The sequence below is a fragment of the Camelus ferus genome, chromosome 14 (assembly GCF_009834535.1).
Source record: "Camelus ferus isolate YT-003-E chromosome 14, BCGSAC_Cfer_1.0, whole genome shotgun sequence".
Lineage (NCBI taxonomy): Eukaryota > Metazoa > Chordata > Mammalia > Artiodactyla > Camelidae > Camelus > Camelus ferus.
Window position 1 is genome coordinate 37,732,845 of NC_045709.1, and position 23,977 is coordinate 37,756,821.

Genomic DNA, 23,977 nt, shown 5'->3' on the forward strand with positions numbered 1-23,977 from the left:
CAGTGCTGGCTCCCTACCACATCATGGCCCCTGGCCCTAGCAAGAGAATGGACTCTTCTGAGGGTCTAGAATGAGATTCCTACTCCCTTTTCTGTGCTTTATGCCACCCAGTCCTGTGCCAGAAATGTTTTAGGTTCTCAAGAAGTGCTTCTTAACGTCTGTTGATTTCACAATCAGCAACTCTTTCAGATGGACTAAAAAGGTTTTATGGTTAATTTTAAATTATGGGTGATTTTTGGTGTTTTCTTCTCTCTCTTTTTTTTTTTTTTGATATATTTTCAAAAATGTCTCACTAGCAAAATTGAAAAATGAAGGAAGAGAAAAAGGCTCTAAACCTTCTCCAGCATAGGAGAGCAGGAGGCATGACCTCTGCGTTAGTGCCCCAGAAAGAGCACGAGCTTGTCTTAGTCTAACAGGGACAAGTTGAGGTATTTCGGGGACCAAGATTCACCAGGGCACTAACCCGCGTTAATGCAGGTCACAAACCCATGAGGGAGGATCATAGTCATACATCACATGGTTGACATTCAATAAATGTCTTAACAACAACAGTAACATTCTCTGCATCTTTCAAGTTCCTTAAGATGTTCCGACTGCTATTTTTTTAACATTTTTTATTGATTTATAATCATTTTACAATGTTGTGTCAAATTCCAGTATTCAGCACAATTTTTCAGTCATTCATGGACATATACACACTCATTGTCACATTTTTTTCTCTGTGAGTTATCATAACATTTTGTGTATATTTCCCTGTGCTATACAGTGTAATCTTGTTTATCTATTCTACAATTTTGAAATCCCAGTCTATCCCTTCCCACCCTCCACCCCCCTGGTAACCACAAGTCTGTATTCTCTGTCTGTGAGTCTATTTCTGTCCTGTATTTACGCTTTGTTTTTGTTTGTTTTTTTTTTTTAGATTCCACATATCAGCGATCTCATATGGTATTTTTCTTTCTCTTTCTGGCTTACTTCACTTAGAATGACATTCTCCAGGAGCATCCATGTTGCTGCAAATGGCGTTATGTTGTTGTTTTTATGGCTGAGTAGTATTCCACTGTATAAATATACCACATCATCTTTATCCAGTCATCTGTTGATGGACATTTAGGCTGTTTCCATGTCTTGGCTATTGTAAATAATGCTGCTATGAACATTGGGGTGCAGGTGTCATCCTGAAGTAGGGTTCCTTCTGGATATATGCCCAGGAGCGGGATTCCTGGGTCATATGGTAAGTCTATTCCTGGTCTTTGGAGGAATCTCCATACTGTTTTCCACAGTGGCTGCACCAAACTGCATTCCCACCAGCAGTGTAGGAGGGTTCCCTTTTCTCCACAGCCTCTCCAGCACTTGTCATTTGTGGACTTTAGAATGATGGCTGTTCTGACTGGTGTGAGGTGATACCTCATTGTAGTTTTAATTTGCATTTCTCTGATAATTAGTGATATTGAGCTATTTTTAAATGGAAGCTATTTTTAAATTGACTGCTATTTTTAAATGGAAGATTTATATAGCTTTCTAGATAAACAGGTTTTAGAAAACCTTCCAGATGTAACTGAGAGATTATGGGCTAAATAAAGGTTTTGTGTTCAGAGAGATATAAAGAAAACAAACAGTCCAACACAAATAGGAACATGCCTTAAGATGGAAACATTTTACTCAATCCACCAATTATCAGTTTACTCATTCTTGCTGGTTATGCGGCTGTGCAGGTGTTGGCCTTGAGCAGGTGTGCTTGGGGCTGGGGAGGTCCCCTTTGAAGAGCAGCTGCTGGACATTACAGGCCCTGGCAGCTCCCAGAACATTTTTCTGTCCAATGTCCATGTGAAATCACCTGGCCCAGGCCTTTTGGTACTTGGCATCCTGGAGGGTTGGACCTGTCAGCCCTGAATCCTAGACTGTATCTGCTACCGGCCCTGGGTAGCTGCCGCATTTCTGGCCACGTAATTTGGTCCACTGGGCCTTAAATAAAGGGCTCACTGTCTCTAGCTGTAGAAGGATTTTGTGTCACTTACTGGCTTCTGAACTAGTTCTTGACACCATTTTGGAAACACAGCCTAACCTTTCCTGGCATTGAGGGTTAGACTGTTTCTTGCTAACACTTCTTTTATATTTCTGTTGAGAAACTGAATTGACTTCAGTTTTCCATAGGGCCTCTGTGGAGTGGCTGAAGGTATTTTCCACCGAAGAGGGCAACCTAAGCTGGGCTATGCCGTTTAAAAGTACCAATGTATTATTAGAGCTTATTTGCAATTCACCATGTGCTACCAACCCGAGGGCACAGATGGGCCACAGTATTGGTGATAACTCAAAGTTTTCTTGCTTTTGCCCCAACTATTTATTGAAGCCCTCAGCAATCAGAAAGAATCTCGCCTACCTACCTGGGAGTGTTTCACCTATTTTCACACAAAAAAATCTCAGATCACTGGGCACTACACTGGGAACTCTGGTCTACCAGGCTTCTCTGAGGGGCCCTGACATGGATACATTCGTGCCCTCAGAGTAGTGAGTGTTGCTGTGTTTTGCATCAGGGAGTTGCTGGTGGCTCCCAGTTCTCCTAGTATTGTGGCATAAAATAACCCACTGGGAATGGAATGGAAGTGCACCATCATCTCACATTCAGAACATGGGGATAGACCCACGGATGGCAAGGATTACCGACACCTGGAATGATGAGCCATATTCAAAACCCCACACTGATGCTATTAAATTCTGCTGGCAAGATGCAGTCAGATGCTGTGGTTCAGAGCATAGATTCTGGTGCCAGGCTGCAGCCTGGCTTTGAACTCTCGCTTTGCCAGCGACCAAGTTGATTGTGGTGATGGATACACAGCTCTGTGAACATGCTAAAAAGCCATGGAAGTGGGCACTTTAAATGGGTTCATTGCATAGTATGCGAGTTGTATCTCAATAAAGCTGTTACCTTAAAACCAAACGTCAGCAGTTGGAATTACCCAAGCTTTGAGAATGTGAAACAGTACCTTTCTCTCTTGGTACTCATGGGAAGTCTTTGGGTTCCTCTCTTGACAACAGTAGCAGCTAACTTTAATGAGTGCTTGTGTGAAGTGCCAGGTTCTCTGTTTCATCCTCATGCTATAAGTTTCCGTCTCCAGTTTAGAGATATGTAGCAAAAGCTCAGAGAGATTAAGCAACTTGCCCAAGATGACACAGCTAGTGAGTCCCCATGCTGGGGTTTGAAATCAGGCAGATGGGCTCTGCAGCCTCTGTCCTCCCCTGTCACCTCCTCCCGTCTTCATTGAGAGCATATGTTGAAAGGTTTGGGACTCTATTTTGTCTCTGTGAGCTTTCCACTAGGTTTAGATACATGTGGCTACCCTATTTAAATATTTACCGTGTAATTTGCCATCAGGGAAAAAAAAAAAAAGGCGGTGTCTACCTTTTGGGGGAAATAATTATTCTAGAAAGGCATAAACTTAGAACCAGCAACTCCATTTGACTTTGCTGCCGGGCGTGTGTTTGATCTCAAGATCATGCCAAGAAGGTGTGTGTTCCTCAGCCTTTTCATCTGCCTTGTTAGAAAGCCAGTGCTCCAGATATTATCAAAAGCCTATGTATGGATCTGTTTATAGAGAGGGAAAAAAGGTGAGCTAGGGGGATTAATTGGGGGAATCGTTGAACATTCTGGTAAGACTTGGGAACCCAGAGTGGTTTTGTGATCTAACTTGTCATGGGCATGAAAGACTATCCACGAGGAATCTGCAGTCCCCCCGCGCGCTCCAGGTCGCTTCGCCCGTTGGCTTAGGGCGGGTGGCTGTTTCCCGGCACGGCGGCGCATCTTGCCACCAGAATAGATTAATTTTGTCATTACCCTTTCTCAATTTCCGTCTTTGACCAGAAGAAAGAGGTTAATTGTGTGCCATTTCTCAGGAGAATTAGGTATCAGCGTTTTAATTCCTGATATTTTTATGAATTGTGGGCAGCTAATTAAAACTTAAAGATTAGAGGAGCTACTTTGGCTAAGAGGCCTTTTGCAGGATTGTGAAATGGAGAGAACAAAGGATTGTCTTTTCTTTTTATTCTGACAGTTTAAATGAAACTTCAGGCTGGAATAGAGCCTTAAATTGTTTTACGTACTGAGTATTCACTGTATTGATTCTAATTTTAATTTTGCAGCAAGTGGTGCGGTATCTGAAAGCTGCCAAGGGGTTAACGCTGAGATGACTGGGAATATTAAGCAGTGAGATGTATGTTTGGAGGCTCCATCTGACCCTTCTTGACTTCGGAGAGACATCTTAAAGTCAGATAGGAACCACTCTCAGATTCTCTTAGATGTCCTTAATTGCCATCTCAGAGCTCAAAACGAATTTAGCTCTTCTTCTGTTCTCCCTCCCGCTTAGCTGGTTGAGCTGCTCGGTGGCTGGTTAATGGATCTGCCACAAGCATCGTATTGCCCTTGGTCCCTCTACTACCTGGTTGACTTCCAGGCTATTCCATTTCTCTGGGCACCGCTTATATCACCAGAAGCCTACATTTTGGGGATGTGAATCAAGGAAACCATAAGCCCCTACCCTACATTGTGCAAGTTAGAAAAAAAAGGCACATCTTCATCTAAAGCAGTCCCCACAGACACGTAGCTTGGAAAGTCAAGTGTGGATGGATTTTAGCTCCTGCCACCTCCTGACTCTGCCCTTGGGCAGGGCACAACTCACACAGTAGATCACAGTGGCCATGATTCAGACAACTCTTTCCATCTTAAATGTCTTAGCCATGTGTCTCAATATGCTTCTTTTTTTTTTTTAACCATTTTTTCTTTTTTTTTTTTTTTTTGTGGGAGGAGGTATTAGGTTTATTTGTTTATTTTTAGTGGAAATACTGGGGATTGCACCCAGGATCTCCTGCATGCTAGGTGTGCACTTTGTCACTGAGCAGTACCCTCCCCCACTTCAATATGCCTCTTGATGTAAAATAATTTTTTCCCTCTGAGATGGGACTAGGTTAGATGAGACTGAGCAAGCGTCTAGATGCAAACTCAGGTGCAAAACCAGGCTGTGCTCATTTTGTATATCCCCAACCTTCTGGTTTTTTCCTTCCATCCAAATTAAATAAGCAGCTACTAGGGCCAAGAAATAGCCAGGTTGGGGGTGGGGGAGTGACAGTGGGGCAAAGGAGAAAGGACTTTCCATCCAGTTGGAAGAGTATGGGCAAAGACTCTGAAGCTGGAAAGACTTTGGTGCATTCTAGGAACTGAAATCAGACCAGCAAGATTGAAGCTTAGAGATGAGGGAGAAGCAGGAGGCGGGATGAAACCGCAGGGAGGGGAAGAGGGCAGATCATGGCGGGAGGGGGCCTGGAGTCCCTGCTAAGGATTCGGGACTTTATCCTACGAGGAACAGAAATCTACCCAGATACTCAGTTTGAAGCGCAGATGAAAGATGGTCAAAGTTGTGTTTTAAACATGAACTCTGGTCACGAGAAGTGAACCAGCTGGAAGAGAGCAGGAGTGAATGTGGGCAGTCTGTGCAGAGGCTACGGCCCCAGTTCAGGCAACCAATCACCGGTGAGTTGAACGTGGCACTGGTGGAAAGTAGGGGAAAAAGAATAGTTTAGAAAAGCCTTGAAAAAATTAAAATCTGCAGGATTTGGTGATGAATTGACCAAGGACACAGGAGGGGAGAAGTGCTGAGGTTGAGCATCAGGTTTCCGGTATGAGTGACTGGACAGTATTAGCACCGGCTCCTGAACTGCAGAACCCTGAGGAGCAGGTTTGAAGAGTGAGATCCTGAGATCAGTTTTGGATGCGTTGGGTTTAAAGTGCCTGCGTGTCCTCCAGGTTGAGCTGGCAGTTGGATTTGTATGCTCTGGCACATGACTGAGGGCAAATAGGGTGGAAGGCCCCTTTGAGACTCACACCAACAATTTTTGGTGGCATCCGTCCATCTGCATGGATGAATGATTTTTCTGCAATAACACTTAGTTGCTCCGGTGCTGGCACAGGACTGGCCAATGGTTGGGTGAATCTAGGTGGAGAGTAAGTCAGCTGGCTATGCAAAGAGAGAAGGACAAGGGAATCGTGAGTATTTGCAATATTATACTGGTGGAAAGTGGAATTTAGGATGGATAGGGAGGGAAGAGAAGACAAAAAGGAAAGTGGAGAGGGCAGGGAGAAATCCAGTGATCCAAAGGTCTGGCAGTCCCATAAGACTAATGTAACATCAGGTGAGAAATAAAGGAAACAAACATAAATAAGGTGACATTTACAGGTTCCAGGGCTTAGAACCTGTTATCTTCAGGGACCATGATTCAGTCTGCTACTGAGTGCTTGAGCAAGGAAGCAGGGAGGATAGGAGGCTGTGGGTAGTTGCATGTTTTCACTACTCTACCTCCAAAATTACACAGAGTTGTCATCTTTGGAAGCCACACAGTTTCAGGTGATGTTAAAGTCAAGAACAGGACTGTGAGGATGATGTCTAAGCTGGAGGAGAGGAGGAATTTATTGGAGATAAGCTCAAGGAGATGAGAGTCCAGATCCCAGATGGGTGTTCACATAGACCTTGAAGTCACATTGGATGATGGCAGAAATGGCGGTGGTCCAATGGTCAAGGTCTTCAGAGAATGAGGAAGTGTGATGGTAAGTTAGAAGAGGACAGAAAAGGAGATGTTGGTAGGGAAATAAAACTAAAGGGTGGGAGAGAAATTATCTGGAAGCTATTTCCAACCTCCATCATTGCCTCAATCCCCTATTTCAACACTTACCCTCTTGTGATTTAGCAAATGACCATTATTTTGGCGAGGGTGGTGGGTTTGAGAAACTCCATAATTAGTATGCCTTGACAGATCTTATTTTCAATGGTGAAACTTTGTCCAAAATTTTGTGTTTTAGGACACACTTTTGATACTAGTTTATTTTGCTTTTCTCTGAATAATCTGATGAATGACTCGGTTGGTTTTAACATGGGTTGCTTTCAAAGATTTAGTCTTTTGAAAAGTGTTTTGTTCCCCCTGCTGCAAATGACACAAACCGTGAAATCTTGAGCACAAAGAAGCATTGCTTGGTTCGCTCAGCCTGAATCATGTGGTTTTCATCAGGCGTGTCTCTTCTGGGTGGCAGTTAGAGAAGGGTTTAAAGGTAATGCAGAAAATAGTCAACACAGTTTATACCTCACGCCCTAATTCTGCGGGTTTGCCTCTCCCCCAAACCACACTTGACCATCATCTCATCTTACTTGAGCTAATCCAGGCTCACAGTACCTTCTGGGAACACTTAATTAGTGGATCCCTTTCCATATATAAGTCTGGTTAACAGTGCACTAGGTAACAGGAAGCTTGGGGGTTGCTGGGACCAACTGACTCTGGTTCCCGAGTCCTGCTGGGTAAGATGAGGAGTTCCTCTGGTTAGAGTGGGTGGGCAGCAGCCAGGAGCCTGGGTAGCTGCATATCATTGCCTTATATATCAGCCCTTTGTGGATGCTGTCTTACTGCTTCTCATTTTTCTCGCTGCAGTCTTTCTGAGAAACCTCATTGTTCAGCCCCACAGCTCTCAGATCTGTCCTTCAGTTCAGAGCTCATTCTTATGGTCCCGATGCATAGACCAAACATCCCACTCGAAGATCACACAGCACACCCCGACTCCACTTGCTGTTCCCCAGCTGAACTCGCAGGTGAGCCCTGTTACCATGCTGTAGGCAGTCTACACAGCAACTGGCCACTTTCTGGGCATTACCTGCATTGGCACTACTGGCTGGGGCCCAGTAGAATGGCCGGTGAGTGAACGGGGAGGAGGCCTGTTGGCATCTCAAGGGACATGAGGACAGGGCTGTGTCCTTGGCAATTATAGAACCTCATCAGAATGGCCCATTCCTTCTCCCTGAGCCACAAATGAGAAAACAGCACAGACAGGAGTCAGAAGAAATGAGGAAACAGTCCTCTGCAGTTTTCTAAGACGTGAGTAAGAATTTGACTTGGCCGAGGAGCCAAATCAGCGCTCTCCGAGTGGTTTTACTCACTGCTTCCTCCACCTGGGAAGCCCTCCTTCCTCCTTCCTGTGCTTTTAATACTCCCAGCACTTCCTCTTCAGATCTTACTACAGGCGTGAAGCCTCCCTGGTTACAATGGTCCACACTAGTCTCTCCCTCATCTGAAGTTCTACTGGATTTGGATACTTTGGCTGTTTTTGGCTTAAATGTTTCATGTGTTTCTTTTCTATCTAAAAAGGTACATCTATATCTATATCCTAGGTCTTTGGTTCTATTCTGATCATTGAAAGCCATGTAGATTTCACACAATGTTGTCATCTTAGCGTGTTAGCAGGTAAATAAGGATGCTCAGGTATCAAGTCCAAAATACAACATCCGTAAATATCTTCTCTCCTTCACACCTCCAGTTTCTATGCTTTAGCATACCCACATTTTGTACCTTACCACCAGCCTGTACTTGAAGATCAAAGATCTGTACCTGCTGTTGTAAGATCTCTGAGATGGGCGGAAGTGTGGACGACATGCCAGAATCTGTTCCAAAGACAACTAGTATAAAACACGCACCTTAAGCTCCGGGTTGATTCACCTGGATTGTACTTCATAGGATTCAGAAGGAGATCGGAAGATAGGGTTGGGTAACAGCAACATGTCATCGAAGATTAAGTGAATGCTGATGACAGAGTGAATGGAGAATGAGATGGGCGGAGAGAACAATTAGTTGGCTCTGCTCTGAGGCACGCAGGTATACGGTTCCTTTCTGAGGAAAGCCTGCTAGCTGACTTCTTTTATTCAACAGACTTACCATGCAGCGTCACTACGCTTTGCAGAGTAATCTTTGCATGAATTCCGAGGAGGTGCCTTAGTAAATCATGTATAACCAGATTTACAATACATTTTTCATAATTGAAATCTGGAATCACTGTTAAAGCTCTTATTACTCCGAAAAGGCTTATCCAGTTAAACCATGTTCCCCCTCCCTTTGAGATCTCTGTCCTCTGCAATCGTGGAGTGATTAATGTCGTTAGAGACTGGGTAACAATGAACATGTGGCAGAAGTATTATAACATTAGTGTTGTGACATATTCCATAAAGGTCTCATGTTATATTCTTATGTTCACTTCGGATTTTTGCATCTTGCATTTTGACACACACTCCCCAAGCCACAAAAATTTGAACTGATGATAGCTGTAATACATTTTTTTAAAGTTTTGATCTTAAAGATGAAATTGTTTCTTGGGCACTTGTGTGCTGTGCTTTTGGGAGTGGAGATGCTTTTTGGAGGCAATATGGGGACATGTTCCAAAAGCATTAAAAATAAACATGTACTTCAACACAACAGTCCTACTTCTAGGAATTTAACTCATGGAAACGATCAGAGATGAGTACAAAGATTAAGCAACAAGGATGTTTGTTACAGAATTATTAATACAGGTGAATAACTGTAAACAACACAAATGTCCCAAAATAGGGAAATGATTAAATCAATTATGATAACATCATGATTATTTGTGGTGCAGTGAGTTATTACGTATCCTTAAAAACCATATGAGAAAAATGGGAAAAATATATTGCTAAATGGGAAAAATTATAATACAGATGTAATACTGCCACAATTTGGTTTAAAATTATGTGTATGCACTGACTGAAACAGATTGAAACTATAAATATAAAATAGCGAGCTGTGGCTATCTGTGAGTCAAGGACTAATCGATAAATGACTTTCTTCTTTGGTCTCTTGAATACTTTGTAAAGTTTCTACAATGACACGAATCATTCTTTTATAAAAGGACAAATGCTAGGCTAATGCTAGGGAAGACCCTAAGAAGCCAGACAGCAAAGGGTTAATGACACACAGACAGGACACCCTACTTCGGGTGCATAGGGATGAGGGAAGGAAGCAGAGAGAAAGTAAATGGTACCAATTAAATGTTCTTAAGTAGGACCCTGCCCAGGAACTCTCAAAATAGACAGGAAGAACTAGTCTCAGGGAACCCCCAGTGAGATGAGTGAGCCGGACTGCACCTAAGAGTGACTTGAAGCACGCACACAAAAGGATGGAGACTGGGGAAGAAGTGACAAAGGAACAAAAGTGGATCTCTAAGATATCTAAGGAGATATCTCCTGGGGCCTGCCAGGAGCCGGGATCCTTAGAAGGCTCACCATCCCCGGAAGGCAGGTATCACCAACTGTGAGACCTACAGGTGCCAGGTGGGCAGTGTTCGTGGGGCAGGAAGAACAGGCTGGGAGATCTGGGGAGTTGAGAGTGGGTTTAACGCAGAGTTGCTGGAGCATTTGGTCCTTCAAGATTAGCTAGAAATTTGAAGCTATTAGGTGGAATCTCCTAAATTAAGGTTGGCACCTTATTTTTTTTTCATTAATAGACTTTATTTTTTAGGGAAGCTTTAGGTTGATAGAAGAGTTGGGCAGAAAGTAGAGAGAGTTCCCATATACCCCTTCACCTGGGCCCCCCAGATTCCCCTTTCATTAACATCTTGCATTAGTGTACTACGTTTGTTACAGTGATGAGCCAATATTGACACGTTATTATTAACTAAAGTTCATAATTTACCTTAAGGGTCTCTCTTGGTGGTGTGCATTCTATGGGTGTTGACAGATATGTCATGACATGTATCTACTATTACGGTATTGTACAGAATAGTTTCACTGCCCTAAAAATCCTCTGTGCTCCACCAATTCATTCCTCCCTCTCTTCCCCTGAACCCCTGGAAACCTCTGGTCTTTTTACTGTCCCCATAATTTTGCCTTTTCTAGAATGTCAGGTGGTTGGAATCATACAGGATGTTGTTTCTTCAATTGGCTTTGTTCACTTAGCCACGTACATTTAGGTCCCTAAATGTCTCTAAGTGTCTCTTCATGGCTTGACAGCTTATTTGTTTTTAGTGATGAATAGTATTCCATTTTGTGGATGTACTACAGTTTGCTTTTCCTTACAGCTGTTGAAGGCATCTTGGTTGCTCCTAGTTTGTTCATTTGTTCTTTCTCTCTTCTTTTCTCTCCTTCTTCCCTCCCTCCCTCCCTCCCCCCCTCCTTCCTTCCTTCCTACCTTTCTTTCCTTCTTTCTTTCTTTCTTTCTTTCTCCTAGTACCTTTTTTTAAAAGCAGCTTTATTGAGGTATAATTGACATACAATAATCTGCACATATTTCAAGTCTAAAATTTGATGAGTGTTCACATGGCTATATACTAGTGAAACCATTGCCAAAATCAAGATAATGTATCTACCTCCCCCAAGAGTTTCCTCCTGCTCCTTTGTAATCCCTTCCTCACACCCCTACCTGGCACCCTGTCCCCAGGCAAACACTCACCTTTCTGTCACTTGACGTTAGCCCACATTTTCTAAAGTTTGTATAAATAGAATCACACAGTGCAAATTCTTGTTGTCTTGCTTCTTTCACTCAGCATACGAGGGGGCAGGTATTTGCCCTGCATTCTGCAGGCGTCTAAATTTCAAGAAGCTGCATGTCTCTTGAGGATGGTAACTAAGAATGTGCAGCCAGAGATTTGCCCTACTGTCAAATGCCCCCTCATCAAATATCTCCTTATACACCATGCTAGTTATGAAAATGGCTCAAACTGTTCTCTCTTTCAGAGTCATGTTTCAAAAGAGTCTCCACTCTCTTTAGTCCACACGTGTCACAATCTGATACAATCTGAGCCTTCCAAGCACCATGGCCCCCGGATACCGCCACTTTCTTGTTTTGATATGACTGACATGGTTTTGATGGAGTGAAGCTTTCAGCTTTCCTTTGCCCTGTGTTTTGACAACTGCAAATTATAGAAAAGTGTTTTCAGCATGTAATTAAGTGAAGGATAAAAGTAGATTATGGAATGTGTGTTCTATTATTCCAGTTTAAGACAATTGAAGGAATCAATCATTACATTCATCTAGAATGATGAACAGCAAAAGAGGAATCAGAATTATTCTTTGATGGTGAAATTATGAGTGATTTAAATATTTTTCTCCGTGCTTTTCTGTTTTTCAAATTTTCTAAAATGAATGTGTGCATTGTTATCAGAAAAACTTTATATTAAACCTCAAATTTGGGCTTTTGATTTGCAGGAAATTAGCAAGTTCTTTGGGGTAAGTTCCCACCCTCAGCTAACTTGAATCCTAAGGCAAAGATAGTCACTATTTATCATTCATTATTCATTCATTCACTTGTTCCTCCAGTGAACATTTATTATTCAGCTATTATTTGTGAGGTGTTGAACACAAAGATGAACACAGTAGCAATCCCCTTTCCTTGGACAGATCCCTCTACAGGTTGTCAGTTATACAGGTCACTTTGCTGATTTGGAGGGGTGAGGCAGGTGGGCGTGGGGAGGGCACTTAAGAATTCAACTAGAAAATAGGTTTTGAAAGAGGACGAGAAGGGTGTTGCTCTTGGTTCTCAAGACCGTGGTCTCCATTCCAGGGACAAATGTCTTTGAGCATGATTGTACTGGTGCCTCCATCAGTGAACTAGAAAAACAAGGATCAGTCAGTAAGTAGTTGAATGCAGTGGCAACTGCAGTTCCACCAACGTGCTAGCTGACTCCATTATTCTAGAGATTTTTTAAAATTAACTTCTTACTTTGATTCCTATGCACTTGTGAGAAATCATACAGAGAGATTCCACATGCCCTGTACCCAGTTTCCCCCAATGGTAACATCTTGCAAAACTCTAGTAAAGTAAGTATCACATAGTCTAGAGATTTTCATTTCCAGGAAAATTAAGAAGAGCCAGGCTCCACACCAGACTTTGAATGTAGCAGGCGCCTCTGCCTTTCCTGGCACGATTCTGCAACATTGGCTTTTTCTCTCACACTTGAATGAAGACCTCCCTTAAGACAGATTTTTCTTTATACCTTAAAATATTTGAGTATTTCCTTAAAGGATTACATGACAATCACCTTAAATCTTGATTATTTTGTTGAATGAAATTAATATATAAATGTGAAGGAACAGCTTCGAATCATCAGGTTACAGGGACACTGTGAACAGAAAATCATAACCTATGAACAGTCAGGATGTTTGTAGCAGTGTGGGGAAGACTGAGGGAGGGGTTATTCCCAAAGGAGACCATTCAGCGCAGTGCACAGTCTCAGAGTGGCCTTGACCGGGGCATCCGGAAGTGAACGTAGCCTCCGCCACATCCATATGGTGCCACACACAAGGAGGCTTCTATTTTTCTTCTGGAAGAAGAGGAGCAGCCATACTCAGAGATTCTTAAGACATAAGTTCAAGGGGAAAATCTAGGAGGAGAAGAGATGGAAGTTTTCCCAGGAGGAACCCAGCCCACTTCTCAACTTTAAAGGAAGCACAGGCGCTCCCTCGATCTTTCTATAGAGATCAAGGGGAAGTGAGTCAGGAGACCACCTCGATGTTCAGCTGATGAGTTTATCCTTAAAGGCTCAGCGCTTCCCTATTCTCATTCAAAAACTCATTTAATAAATATTATTAAGCACTTTTCAATCTGTCCATCCCTAACTGTTGAGTTGGCAGAAAGGTGAGAATTAAGAGTAACTGTCTGAGATACTTGACACAAAGATGGGAGGAAAATAAGTGTCCATTATCAGGAAAGAGATATCTCATATTTTACTCATCCTGGTTGCCTTGTGTCAGGAAAGAGCAGTGCACTATGAGTCAGGACACTGAAGCTCTGTCGCTGACTAGGTCTGAAATCTTGGATAAGTTATTTTTTGGCTCTGGGTGGGCACTGGTTTTCTCAAATGATTGGTCCAAAAAATCTTTAAACTTCTCATCAAATCTATAATTTATAAGATAATATGGCTCAAAAAGACCACGTATAGCACTAACTGTAGAGTCACAGGCGTTCCTGGTACTGCCCGACAAATGCTAACTTTTACAGAAGTAGCTGCCTCCACTCAATTGTGAATTTCAATTGAAATTAAGCAGAATTCTTCATGTCACCAGAAAGCAGCTAAGGCTTACGATGGTGTCCCCCTGATTTCTCCTCAGTGTCTCTTCCCCCACCCACATGACCCACACCGACGCTTCTACTAAAGCTAAAATTTTGCAGATATGTTGAGGGTGACCTGGTTGTGAAAAGAGATTGAGCTTATGAGTTTTAATGTCCAGTTTCACCATTATCATCAGTTACAAGTTAAACTGTGTTCCCTCTGTGTTTCCCCACTAAATTGATGTGTTGAAGTCCTGTCCCCGGTACCTCAGAATGTAACCCTATTTGGAAATAGGATTTTTGCAGATCTAATTAGATATAAGATGAGGTCATGCTGGAGTAGAGTGGACCCATAAACCAGATACTTATGTCCTTATAAAAAGGAAAATTTGGACCCAGAGGGACACACACGGGAAGAACGCCATGTGAAGACTGGAGCTGGGGGGAGGGAAACAGCTTAGTGGTAAAGTGTGTGCTTAGCACGCACGAGGTCCTAAGTTCAATCCCCAGGACCTCCATTAAAAAAAAAAAAAGAAATAGAAAAGAAAAAATAAACAAATGAGGTCTAATAAAAAAAAAAAGCAAGAATGAAATTAATGCTGCCATAAGCCAAGGAAATGCCAGAAGCTGGGAGACAGTCTGTAAAAGATCCTCTCCACTTGCTTTCAGAGGGAGCATGGCCCTGCTGACACCCTGATCTTGGACTTCTAGTCTCCAGAACTGTGAGACAATAAATTTCTACCACTCAGTTTGTGGTTCTTTGTGTTAAAGTAACCAGACAAGGAGGCCATTGGTCTGAGTGGCTCTAATACTCTGGTCGTCTATGTAAGCAAGTCAGAGCCTAAACCACAGTGTGTAACTGTAAAAGCCTCAAGGTTAAGAACAACCAATCACAGACAGTCAGCTAAGCTTTCCCCCTAAATACAACCACTTAAACTACAGCCAACCAAATAATTTCCTTGCTTTGCTTCCGCATCTTCTCTGTAAAAACCTTGCCCCTAGCTCCCAGTGGTGGGGCACTCCTAACCACGTCCAGTTTGGAGCTACCCAATTTGAATCGGTATTTGCTCAAATTAACTCTTAAAATATTTAATATGGTTTATCTTTTAACAGTTCCTTATAAAGCCGTAGCAAACTAATATACCATCTGTGTGATCTTGGGCAACTCAAAGTATATGAGCTCAAACTCCCTCAGTGGAAATTGAAGACATATAGGAAGACTTTTTTTTTTTTTTTTAACGTAGGTCTTTTTTTAAAGTGTGTTTTACTCTTTAACTCTTCACCCTCCATAGTTCCAGTCCCCAAGTGCACCATGGCTTTGCTTGTTCACTTACAGCTTTGTATTTCTTTGGGTCATGAGTGAGGACACACATGATTCCATCAGAAGACTGTTCACTCTGCCATCATTTCTGTATCTTTTGCTGAGTTTTGACCTGGGCTTGGAATTATCCTCAAGATGAAACCCATTTCCATAGCATAAATAGACATTGGTGTTCATAAATTTAAATTGAGTTCTGTGGTTACAAAAATATTACGTTGTTTTAAATTTCTCTCCTAATTGAAGTAAACTGAGACCTCCAAGAAATTATCTTGTTTTGCCCTACTTTCAGTCTGTTCTGCTTATACTGGAATGCTTTTTAGAAATGAAAAATTCATAACAGCAAAATTTACATTTAGTAGATAGCTGTCTGCCATGATTTGTGAGAACGTATTTCTTTTTTATAGCTTATAAAATGAATTGGAAGTTTAGAGTTATTCTTTTGGGCTATGTGTGTGTGTTCGTGTGTGTATGTGTGTGTGTGTGTGTGTGCGTGCGGGGGGCGCACTTGGCCTATTAAAAGTAACTGAATTAGTTTAGATGAGATTAAATGAGAAGGAATCATTTTCAAAGACAGTGTTAGGCACCACAGCTAGATGCTTTTTGACAGCAGTTGTAAAATAATGAGCTTGGTATAAAGCATTAGATTCAGGTCAACTATTTTTTGAAGATGTATTTTTTATTTTAAATGATAGAATTCATTTTTGTCACCTCTTGAAATTAATGAGTGGCCTCAAATCTGATTTACCTACAATCTCTGTGGCTTACTTAAGTCTTGTCCACACATCTATTTGTTATAATTAATGATGGAGATCCTAAGTTCTAAGGCTAAGAGAATAGCATACATGTAAACATAGCATATCTTCATTTAATTAATTCAGCAGAATCCAAAAAAGAATAGTTCCCTTCATTTCTGGGTAGTAATATTGTATAATGGGTAAATAATATTTTCCATATGCTGAAGTTAGAAGTACTGATTTAGTTTCCAGGAGGAAAAATATAATGAAAAGCACTTATAATTAGCTTCTTGGATTAGATGTGTGTATGTGTGTAAGTGTGAATGTGATTTGTAGATGAGGAAACTGAGGCTGAGAGAGGTTAACCATATTGTCCAAAATCCTTGAACTAGTAAGTAGCAGGACCAAGATCAAGAAAACAAATCTGTGTTGTACCAAAGCCTTATTCTTTTTCACTACTTACAGGAAGTTCCTTTATATAATGTCATCCTCACAAGTACCCATCATCCTTAATTTTTTAACTTAAGATTTTAAAATTACTTATGTATTTATTAAATTAAAGTATAGTTAATTTCCAGTGTTGTGTTAATTTCTGGTGTACAGTTTAGTGAGATCTATATCTATATCTATATATCTATATCTACACATACACATTCCTTTTCATATTCTTCTTCCTTGTGGGCCATTACAAGGTATTGAATATAGTTCCCTGTGCTATACAGTAGAACCTTGTTGTTTATCTATTTTATACACACTGGTTAGTATCTGTAAATTCCAAACTCCCAATCTATCCCTCTCCATCCCCTTTCCCCCCTGATAACCATAAGTTTGTTTTCTGGGTCTGAGAGTTGGTCTCTGCTCTGTAAATAAGTTCATTTGTGTCCTTTTTTTTTTTTTTCCAGATTCCACATATAAGTGACATCATGTGGTATTTTTCCCTTTTCTGTCTGACTTACTTCACTTAGTATGATGATCTCTAGGTTCATCCATGTTGCTGCATATGGCATTGCTTTATTCTTTTTTATGGCCTAGTAGTATTCCATTGTATGTATATACACATCTTCTTTATCCAGCCATCTGTCGATGGATATTTAGGTTACTTCCTTGTCTTGTCTATTGTAAATAGTACTTATATAAACACTGGGGTGCATATATCTTTATGAATTAGAGTTTCCTCGGGATATATGCCCAAGAGTGGGATTGCTGGATCATATGGTAAGTCTGTTTTCAGTTTTTAAAGGCATCTCCATACTGTTTTCCATAATGGCTGCACCAGACTATGTTCCCACCAACAGTGTAGGATGGTCCCTTTTGTCCACACCCTCTCCAGCATTTATTGTTTGTGGACTTTATAATGATGACCATTCTGACTGGTGTGAGATGATACTTCATTGTAGTTTTGATTTGCATTTCTATAATAATTAGTGAAATTGACCTTTTTTTTTTTTCATATGCCTATTGGCCATTTGTATGTCTTCATTGGAGAAATGTTTGTTTAGGTCTTCTGCCCTTTTTGATTGGGTTGTTTGTTTTTTTTTGTTACTGAGTTGTATGAGTTGTTTGTATATTCTGGAAATTAAGCCCTTGTCAATCACATCATTTGCAAGTATTTTCTTCCATTCCATAGGTTGTCTTTTTGTTTTATTTATGGTTTCTGTTGCTGTGCAAAAGCTTTAATTAGATGCCATTTGTTTATTTTTACTTTTATTTCTATTGCCTGGGTAGACTGCCTTAGGAGAGCATTACTACGATTTATATCAGAGAATGTGTTACCTATGTTCTCTTCTAGGAGGTTTATGGTGCCTTGTCTTATGTTTAAGTCTTTAAGCCGTTTTGAATTTATTTTTGTGTATGATGTGAGGGAGTGTACCAACTTCATTGATTTACATGCGGCTGTCCAGTTTCCCCAATCACCATTTGCTGAAGAGACTGTTTTTTCTCCATTGTATATTCTTTCCTCCTTTGTGGAAGATTAACTGACCATGCTGTGTGGATTTATTTCTGGGCTCTAAATTTTAAAATTCATGGTTAAAAAAATAAGTACTAGATGTGCATAGTTCAATATTCAAAATTTATGAAAATATAGAATGAAAATAAATCTCCTTTTCCCTTTGGTTCCCCAGCCCTTGAAGCCCCTTCCCAGAGACAGCCACTTTACCAGTATCTTGTGTATGTTCTAGAAACAGAGAGGCCCGCGCGCGCACACACACACACCTACACACACTGCTCTCCCTCACTATGTTAGCATGGTGAATATGTTTTTCACTTGATGTTATATTTTGGTGATCCTCCCAGACCCCAAACAGTCTTAACTGCACATTTGTAAACTCTGGTGGATCTGCCAGTACTAAAATTGTCTCGAGACTTTACATTTTGAGCCCATACAACCCCTTACAAATGTATAGGTGGTATTTGCTGGACTTGATAAGAAGTGAGCAGAAAAGGGAGTGATTCCCTCCCTTCCACAGATCCATATTTTGAAGGAGGAGTAGCTGTATTACTTACCCAAGTCAGTCATTCAATTATCAGGGTACACATAAAAAAATCCAAATTAACTACCCATTGCCAGGATGAAGGATAAAAACCGAAATGATAAAATAGGGATTAAAAGGCACAAGTGTGCATAAATAGCAAAGCTCTGTGATGGCTATAAAGATGAGTGATGCAAAATCTGAAATTAAAAAAACCAGTTTGATGTGTAAACACAGCCTTAAGGATAGACTATCAAAAAATGCATGCAAGAGGGGAAAAAATGCATCTGATTGAAATACCAGAAACCACACAGCCCATTCCTCACCCTTGATTCCTCTGAAGAACAATTCACCCCACCAAGAAAAGAAAAGCTCTTAGATGTAGAAAGCAAAATCCTTATCAGGATAGACACCCAGCATTTAGGAAACAATTTGAACACGGGGAAAAAAATAATCTCTTTTCCCCATGATGTGGCAGCAGAGAATAGATCAGAAAGCATCAGACAGAGGAGTCCAGCAGGGCTAAAAACGGGGAGGATTTTCACATTCAGAGGTCTGGAGAAAAGAGCGGGCAACTCACTGACAAGCAGAAGACAGATGCAGATGATTGATTTTTCTGTATTCATCTTCGCAACGGCTCTGAAACGTTTACCAATCTATTTGATTTCTTACCAAGCTCTGAGCAATTTCTTCCTCCTTTGAATGTAGAGACAGCACAGCTGGCATCCTCCCTCCAAAGTTTTACATGCCTTCCCCACGTTATCCACTCCCCGATTCTCAAAAGTATCTAATTCAATTCACTCCCATGAACACACATTGCGTCCTTATCTGCACGATGGTAATAGGTGCTGAGAAGCAAAATCAAAGCAGAACATCACTTTTCATTCCAAGTCTTGCGTCAACTGTAAAAGAACAGGGTAAAATAAATTGCTTTCTAATAAGGCATTTTTCTACTCTCAGATTATTTCACTCTGTGATACACACTTGCCTCTCTTTACTGGGTTTCAGAACAATCCTTAGAATAGTCCTTTCCTTGATTTTATGGCTTCCACTGACAACAAATGGTCTCAGAATGCCCAGGAGATGTCTCCTCCTGGATTCTGCAATTCAGTTTCTAGCAAAAACCTTCCCTTTTGTAAATAAGGCAATGTTTAAATAAAGCCTTACTTATGATCTGAGATCTTCTAGGCTTATGTCCTTAGATCTGTGATTACTTACACCGCTTCTTAAGAATTCTTTCTGAATTCTTCTCTAAGCCTTACTTTGCTTACGAACAACTTGGCTGGGAGTTTATTACCTTTGGATGTACGCAGAAATAATGTGTGCATGTATATATCTCTCTGCCTCCTTTCTCGAGGGATTTGAGATAGGCTGGAGAAATACATAAATTTGCAAATGAATAAAATAAAACTCCCAGAATCCAGGAACATATGTGAAGGCAAATGTCAAACAAAACACCGTGAGAATCAATTGCTTGATGTGAGGCTGCAAATTTGGTTCTAAGCATCAGAAATGGCCAAGGCAAAGAAAGAAACACTGTCCTAAGATTCATAGGATCTAAAAGTTCAGGACAAGCGAGTTGCTATGGGGAAGCACAGCTTTTCTGGATACTGAACCCTGAGAGACTTCTCTCCCCTGGATCCTCATAAAAACAACATTGTGAGGTATATTAGATGACATTAAAATGCCTTACAAGTTTCACGTATTTTGCCATTACATGCCTTCATATAGGCTGAAGGCTTGATACGAAAAGATAATTCAGTTAATGTAATGGGAAGGAGGGACCCCAAATTACTGCTTTAGCCAGCCTCCTGTATCAGGAAGAAGATTTCTTAATTCTGTTCTGCCCTGCTTAGGGCTTACATCGAGGGTACCAGTATTAAAGCACAGAGAGGAGGAGGCCATGTACTATGGCAGAGATTGGGATGATGTGGCCTCAGAGCAAGGAGGCTGAGGAAATGCAGCCACCAAGAAGGAAACTGGAAGAGGCAAGGAGGACTCTCCTCTAGAGCCTTCAGAAGGAGTTCAGCCCTATGGACACATAGAGTTTGGATTCCTGGCCTTCAGAACTGTGAGAAAATACATTTCTGCTCTATCAAGCCCCCCAGTTAGTAGAAATTTGTTAAGGCAGCCTGGGGGAAACGAATACAAGTGGAATATTTCAGATGACTTAATTCCAACTTTTCCTTCAGAGCAGTGCCTGAAATGGTTTCACATCAGCTCGCTGTCCAGAGCCTTCCGGCACTAAGACAGTCCTGTTTCCACGCTGAGGAAGTGCTGATGCTTTGACAGGCAGCCACCGCTGCCGGTCTGGCTGCTTCCCCTCGCTGCCCCCGAAGCACTGGGGAGGCCTTGGCACATGGGAGCTGGACAATGTGCCACTTTCGCGTCCGTCAGAAGTCTCTTGTAAGCCCTCGTTCCAAGTGGTCCTGCTGCCCCCTGACAAATAGTGACAATTTTGAATTTCTGGTTGCATGGTACTTTGTGTAATTAAAAAAAAAGAAAAAGAAAAACCTGCTGCAGAGAGGAACTGAATAGGAGAATAGTACATTATTATCTGGAGGGAAGAGGGTTCCTAATTGTGGAACAAAGCAATTCCTTGTACGTCAGCCCTAAATCAATGTTTCTTTATTTCTAAAGTTGTGTGACGGCCTGCAGTGGTCTTTCTCGCACGTCAGGGCGCAGTCAGGAGTGATGTGTGGTTAGCAACGCGGCTTGTCTGTGAAGGGCCTTTGACGAAAAGCTCACTGCATCTATTGACTCCCCAGAAGTCTGAGGTCACAAGCTTGGCTGGATCACATGAGCCCAGATAATGAAGATGGTTTTGCCCTCCTGAAACAAAGCCAGAAACTTTATCTACTTCATTGTGCCCTTTGGGTCATGTGCTAACGATGAGGATTTGTCTACCAGTAATCCCCCTAATGACGGCTTCTCCCAGCCCTTACACAAACCCCGCAAGGCCCCGTGATCTGGCAAGCCGCGCAGAATAAAGGCAGCACGGCATTTGGCTTTTGAACTGAGTTCAAGGCAATTAAAGTCATGGGCTAAGGAGGAAAGGAGGGGGTTTGGAAATACCAGTATAATAAGCAGTATGACTAGAGCGCTTGGTAAATTAACTCAATTAGACAAAGCCTGCTTTAACAGGGGAAGACGGTGAGAAGCGCTACCCTCATTAAATCCCGCTGCTAGAGACGCTTCTAATGGAATTAAATCTGTTTTAGTTGTTTGAATCACATAAAATAGCCTGTGCGTGTGCACGTGTGTACGTGCACACATGTGGGTTCTGTGATCTTTGTGCTCTTTTTTCAAGAGGAGAGGAACAGAACGCAGAAAAAAACAATATACCGAAAAACCGCAAATCCCCCAAAGCAAAAATCAAGAGCTAGGTGAAGGCTCCAGAGCTCGAGAGTGGAAGCCAAGGAGAAAGCAGGGGAGGAAGGAGGAGCAGAAGGCAAGGCAGTTCTCCCGATTGTGAAGCCATGGGCCCCCTTGGGTGGGGGCTTCTGCTCGGCTGCCTCGGCTGCGGACTCCCGCCGGGAGCCCGGGCGCAGTTCCCCCGGGTCTGCATGACGGTGGGCAGCCTGCGGTCCAAGGAGTGCTGCCCACCAGTGGGTGCGGACCCGGCCAACGTCTGTGGCTCTCGGGAGGGCCGCGGCCAGTGCACGGAGGTGCAGGCTGACACCAGGCCTTGGAGCGGTCCTTACGTCCTGCGAAACCAGGATGACCGAGAACAGTGGCCAAGGAAGTTCTTCCACCGGACCTGCAGGTGCACAGGTGAGGGAGGCGGGCAGAGGTGCGCATGCGCCCGGCTTGGTGGGAAAGGCCCGCTGGCAATGGAGCCCCTGCTAAGGAAGAGGGGATTCTTGACATGGTTAGATAGGATTGCAAGGCAAACCAAGTTTGTCCATCGTACACAGCGAGCTGAGTAAGGCTGATGTCTTGTATACACTTCGCACCCTTCAGTACGTCTAGTTATGGAAACTAAATGCATCTTCTGTGGGCCAAGCTCCATTATGTGAACGCATGTCAACCACCACGCGCTTGTTTGTTGGGGCGGGGAGCTAAAGAGCCCAAGAGTCAGCTTTGAAGCTCAGAGCAAGTCCTTTCAAGATGGATTCGGTGACCTCTCCTTCTGAAATGGGTCTGCACTTGTCGAAGAGGGTGGTGGGGGAGGCTTGGCACCTGGAAGACAGACATTGAGGGTAAATGCTCTGAGTCTTAGTGTTTCTAATGTTTTGAGCAGGCCTTAAGCAGGATACATCTTGCTCTTAAATGTTATGACTGGGTTGCAACTTGCTAACGTTGCAGAGATGGGGGGGGGGGGGCGGGTTGGGCTGGGGAGGGGGCAGCGCTTTCTCCGGGAGCTCAAGAAGAGAGGGTTGTTATTCAATAACAATGGCTTTTTCCTCCCGCTCTTGTCTGGGATTGATGTGAGCATTTCAAAATTTGCTCGGCGTCCCTCTTTTAGACCTTGGTCTCTCTTATTACCTGTTTCTTTGAAATCTCCGTGCCGTTGTTACTCTGCCGGCTCTTCTGAGCCTTTGAGATCCTCTTTAGTGATGCTCCCCTCCAGTGTTCTGCAAACATGCACAGCAGTGATAAACACTCAAAGGCTGGCAGGGTGTGCGAAACACAAAAAACCCAAGCGGCAACTTCAGCAGAGCCCTTGGAAACGTTTCTACGGTGTCCAGCTGTAGAAGAGTTTTTCCTTTTTAAATTATATGTTTTTATTGATGTTCTTCTATGATGCTGGAACATAGGAAAATATAGGTAATTAGGCAAGGTAGGGTACAGGAAGGTAAACTAAGGGAATGTACAAAGGGCATGTAGGAATGATATCAGGTTTTTTTAAACTTAAAAAATTCTGGCTTTATAATCATTTTATAGTCATATTCTTAAATTCTGTGATTCAAAGGAACTGTTAGTTTTGTCTTAGGGTATCAATTGTGATAAAAAGGTTTTAATAGCATGTTGAGTATATTCATTTTTTTTTCTAAGCTAATTGAGCGTTTGCTTGGATAGACATTATCTTGCAGATTCTCATGGTTTTTCAGTCTAATGAGATGCAGCAGATTTCATTTGACTTGTGGGGTTGAAAACCACACTACACAGTAACTTCTTTATCTATGACTCAAAACTTATTCTAAGACATTTAGTCCCAGGTCAATCAATGATAGAGTGTCACAAGTTACAAAGGTTGGGAGTCTCCATTTTATAGAATTCTGGGGGCAGAAGACATGAGGAGATCAGATACAACTGTTAACTCTCCTTGTCACAGTCTACTTCATTTTTTTTACTTGGCTAGCAAATTTTTTTGTTTTTTTGTGTTTGTTTTGTTTTTTTAAAGCAAGGATGGAAGGAATTGAGAATGGCAGAATAGAAGGGATAATTGCCTTCTCCTTGTCCTGCAGGAACGCTTATGAATATTCCTCTAGAAGTGGCAATAACTTAGGATCACAGTGACCTACTTTCAAAACATAAAAGGGTATCCCCTGCTCTGAGAAGGATAAACATACTTAAGAAGGTAGAAGACCAGAAACATGGCCTGTCCTGTAAATCCAGAAGGACATCACATGTCTATGGACTAGTCAAAG

General features: G+C 42.1%; 1 protein-coding gene across 6 annotated transcripts in view; it reads left to right on the forward strand.

Moving 5' to 3' along the window:
• The window catches only part of LOC102519441 (dTDP-D-glucose 4,6-dehydratase), an 89,175-nt gene that overhangs the window by 39,086 nt on the left and 26,112 nt on the right, over window positions 1–23,977 (forward strand). The window contains exon 1 of one of the 6 annotated variants that reach the window (XM_032496780.1): window positions 20,291–22,157. The exons of the other annotated variants lie outside the window; for them this stretch is intronic. Coding sequence (XP_032352671.1) covers window positions 21,863–22,157 — 295 coding nt within the window. The 5' untranslated portion in view covers window positions 20,291–21,862. Of the gene's footprint in view, window positions 1–20,290; window positions 22,158–23,977 lie in introns of those variants that run through there. 6 annotated transcript variants of the gene reach the window in all.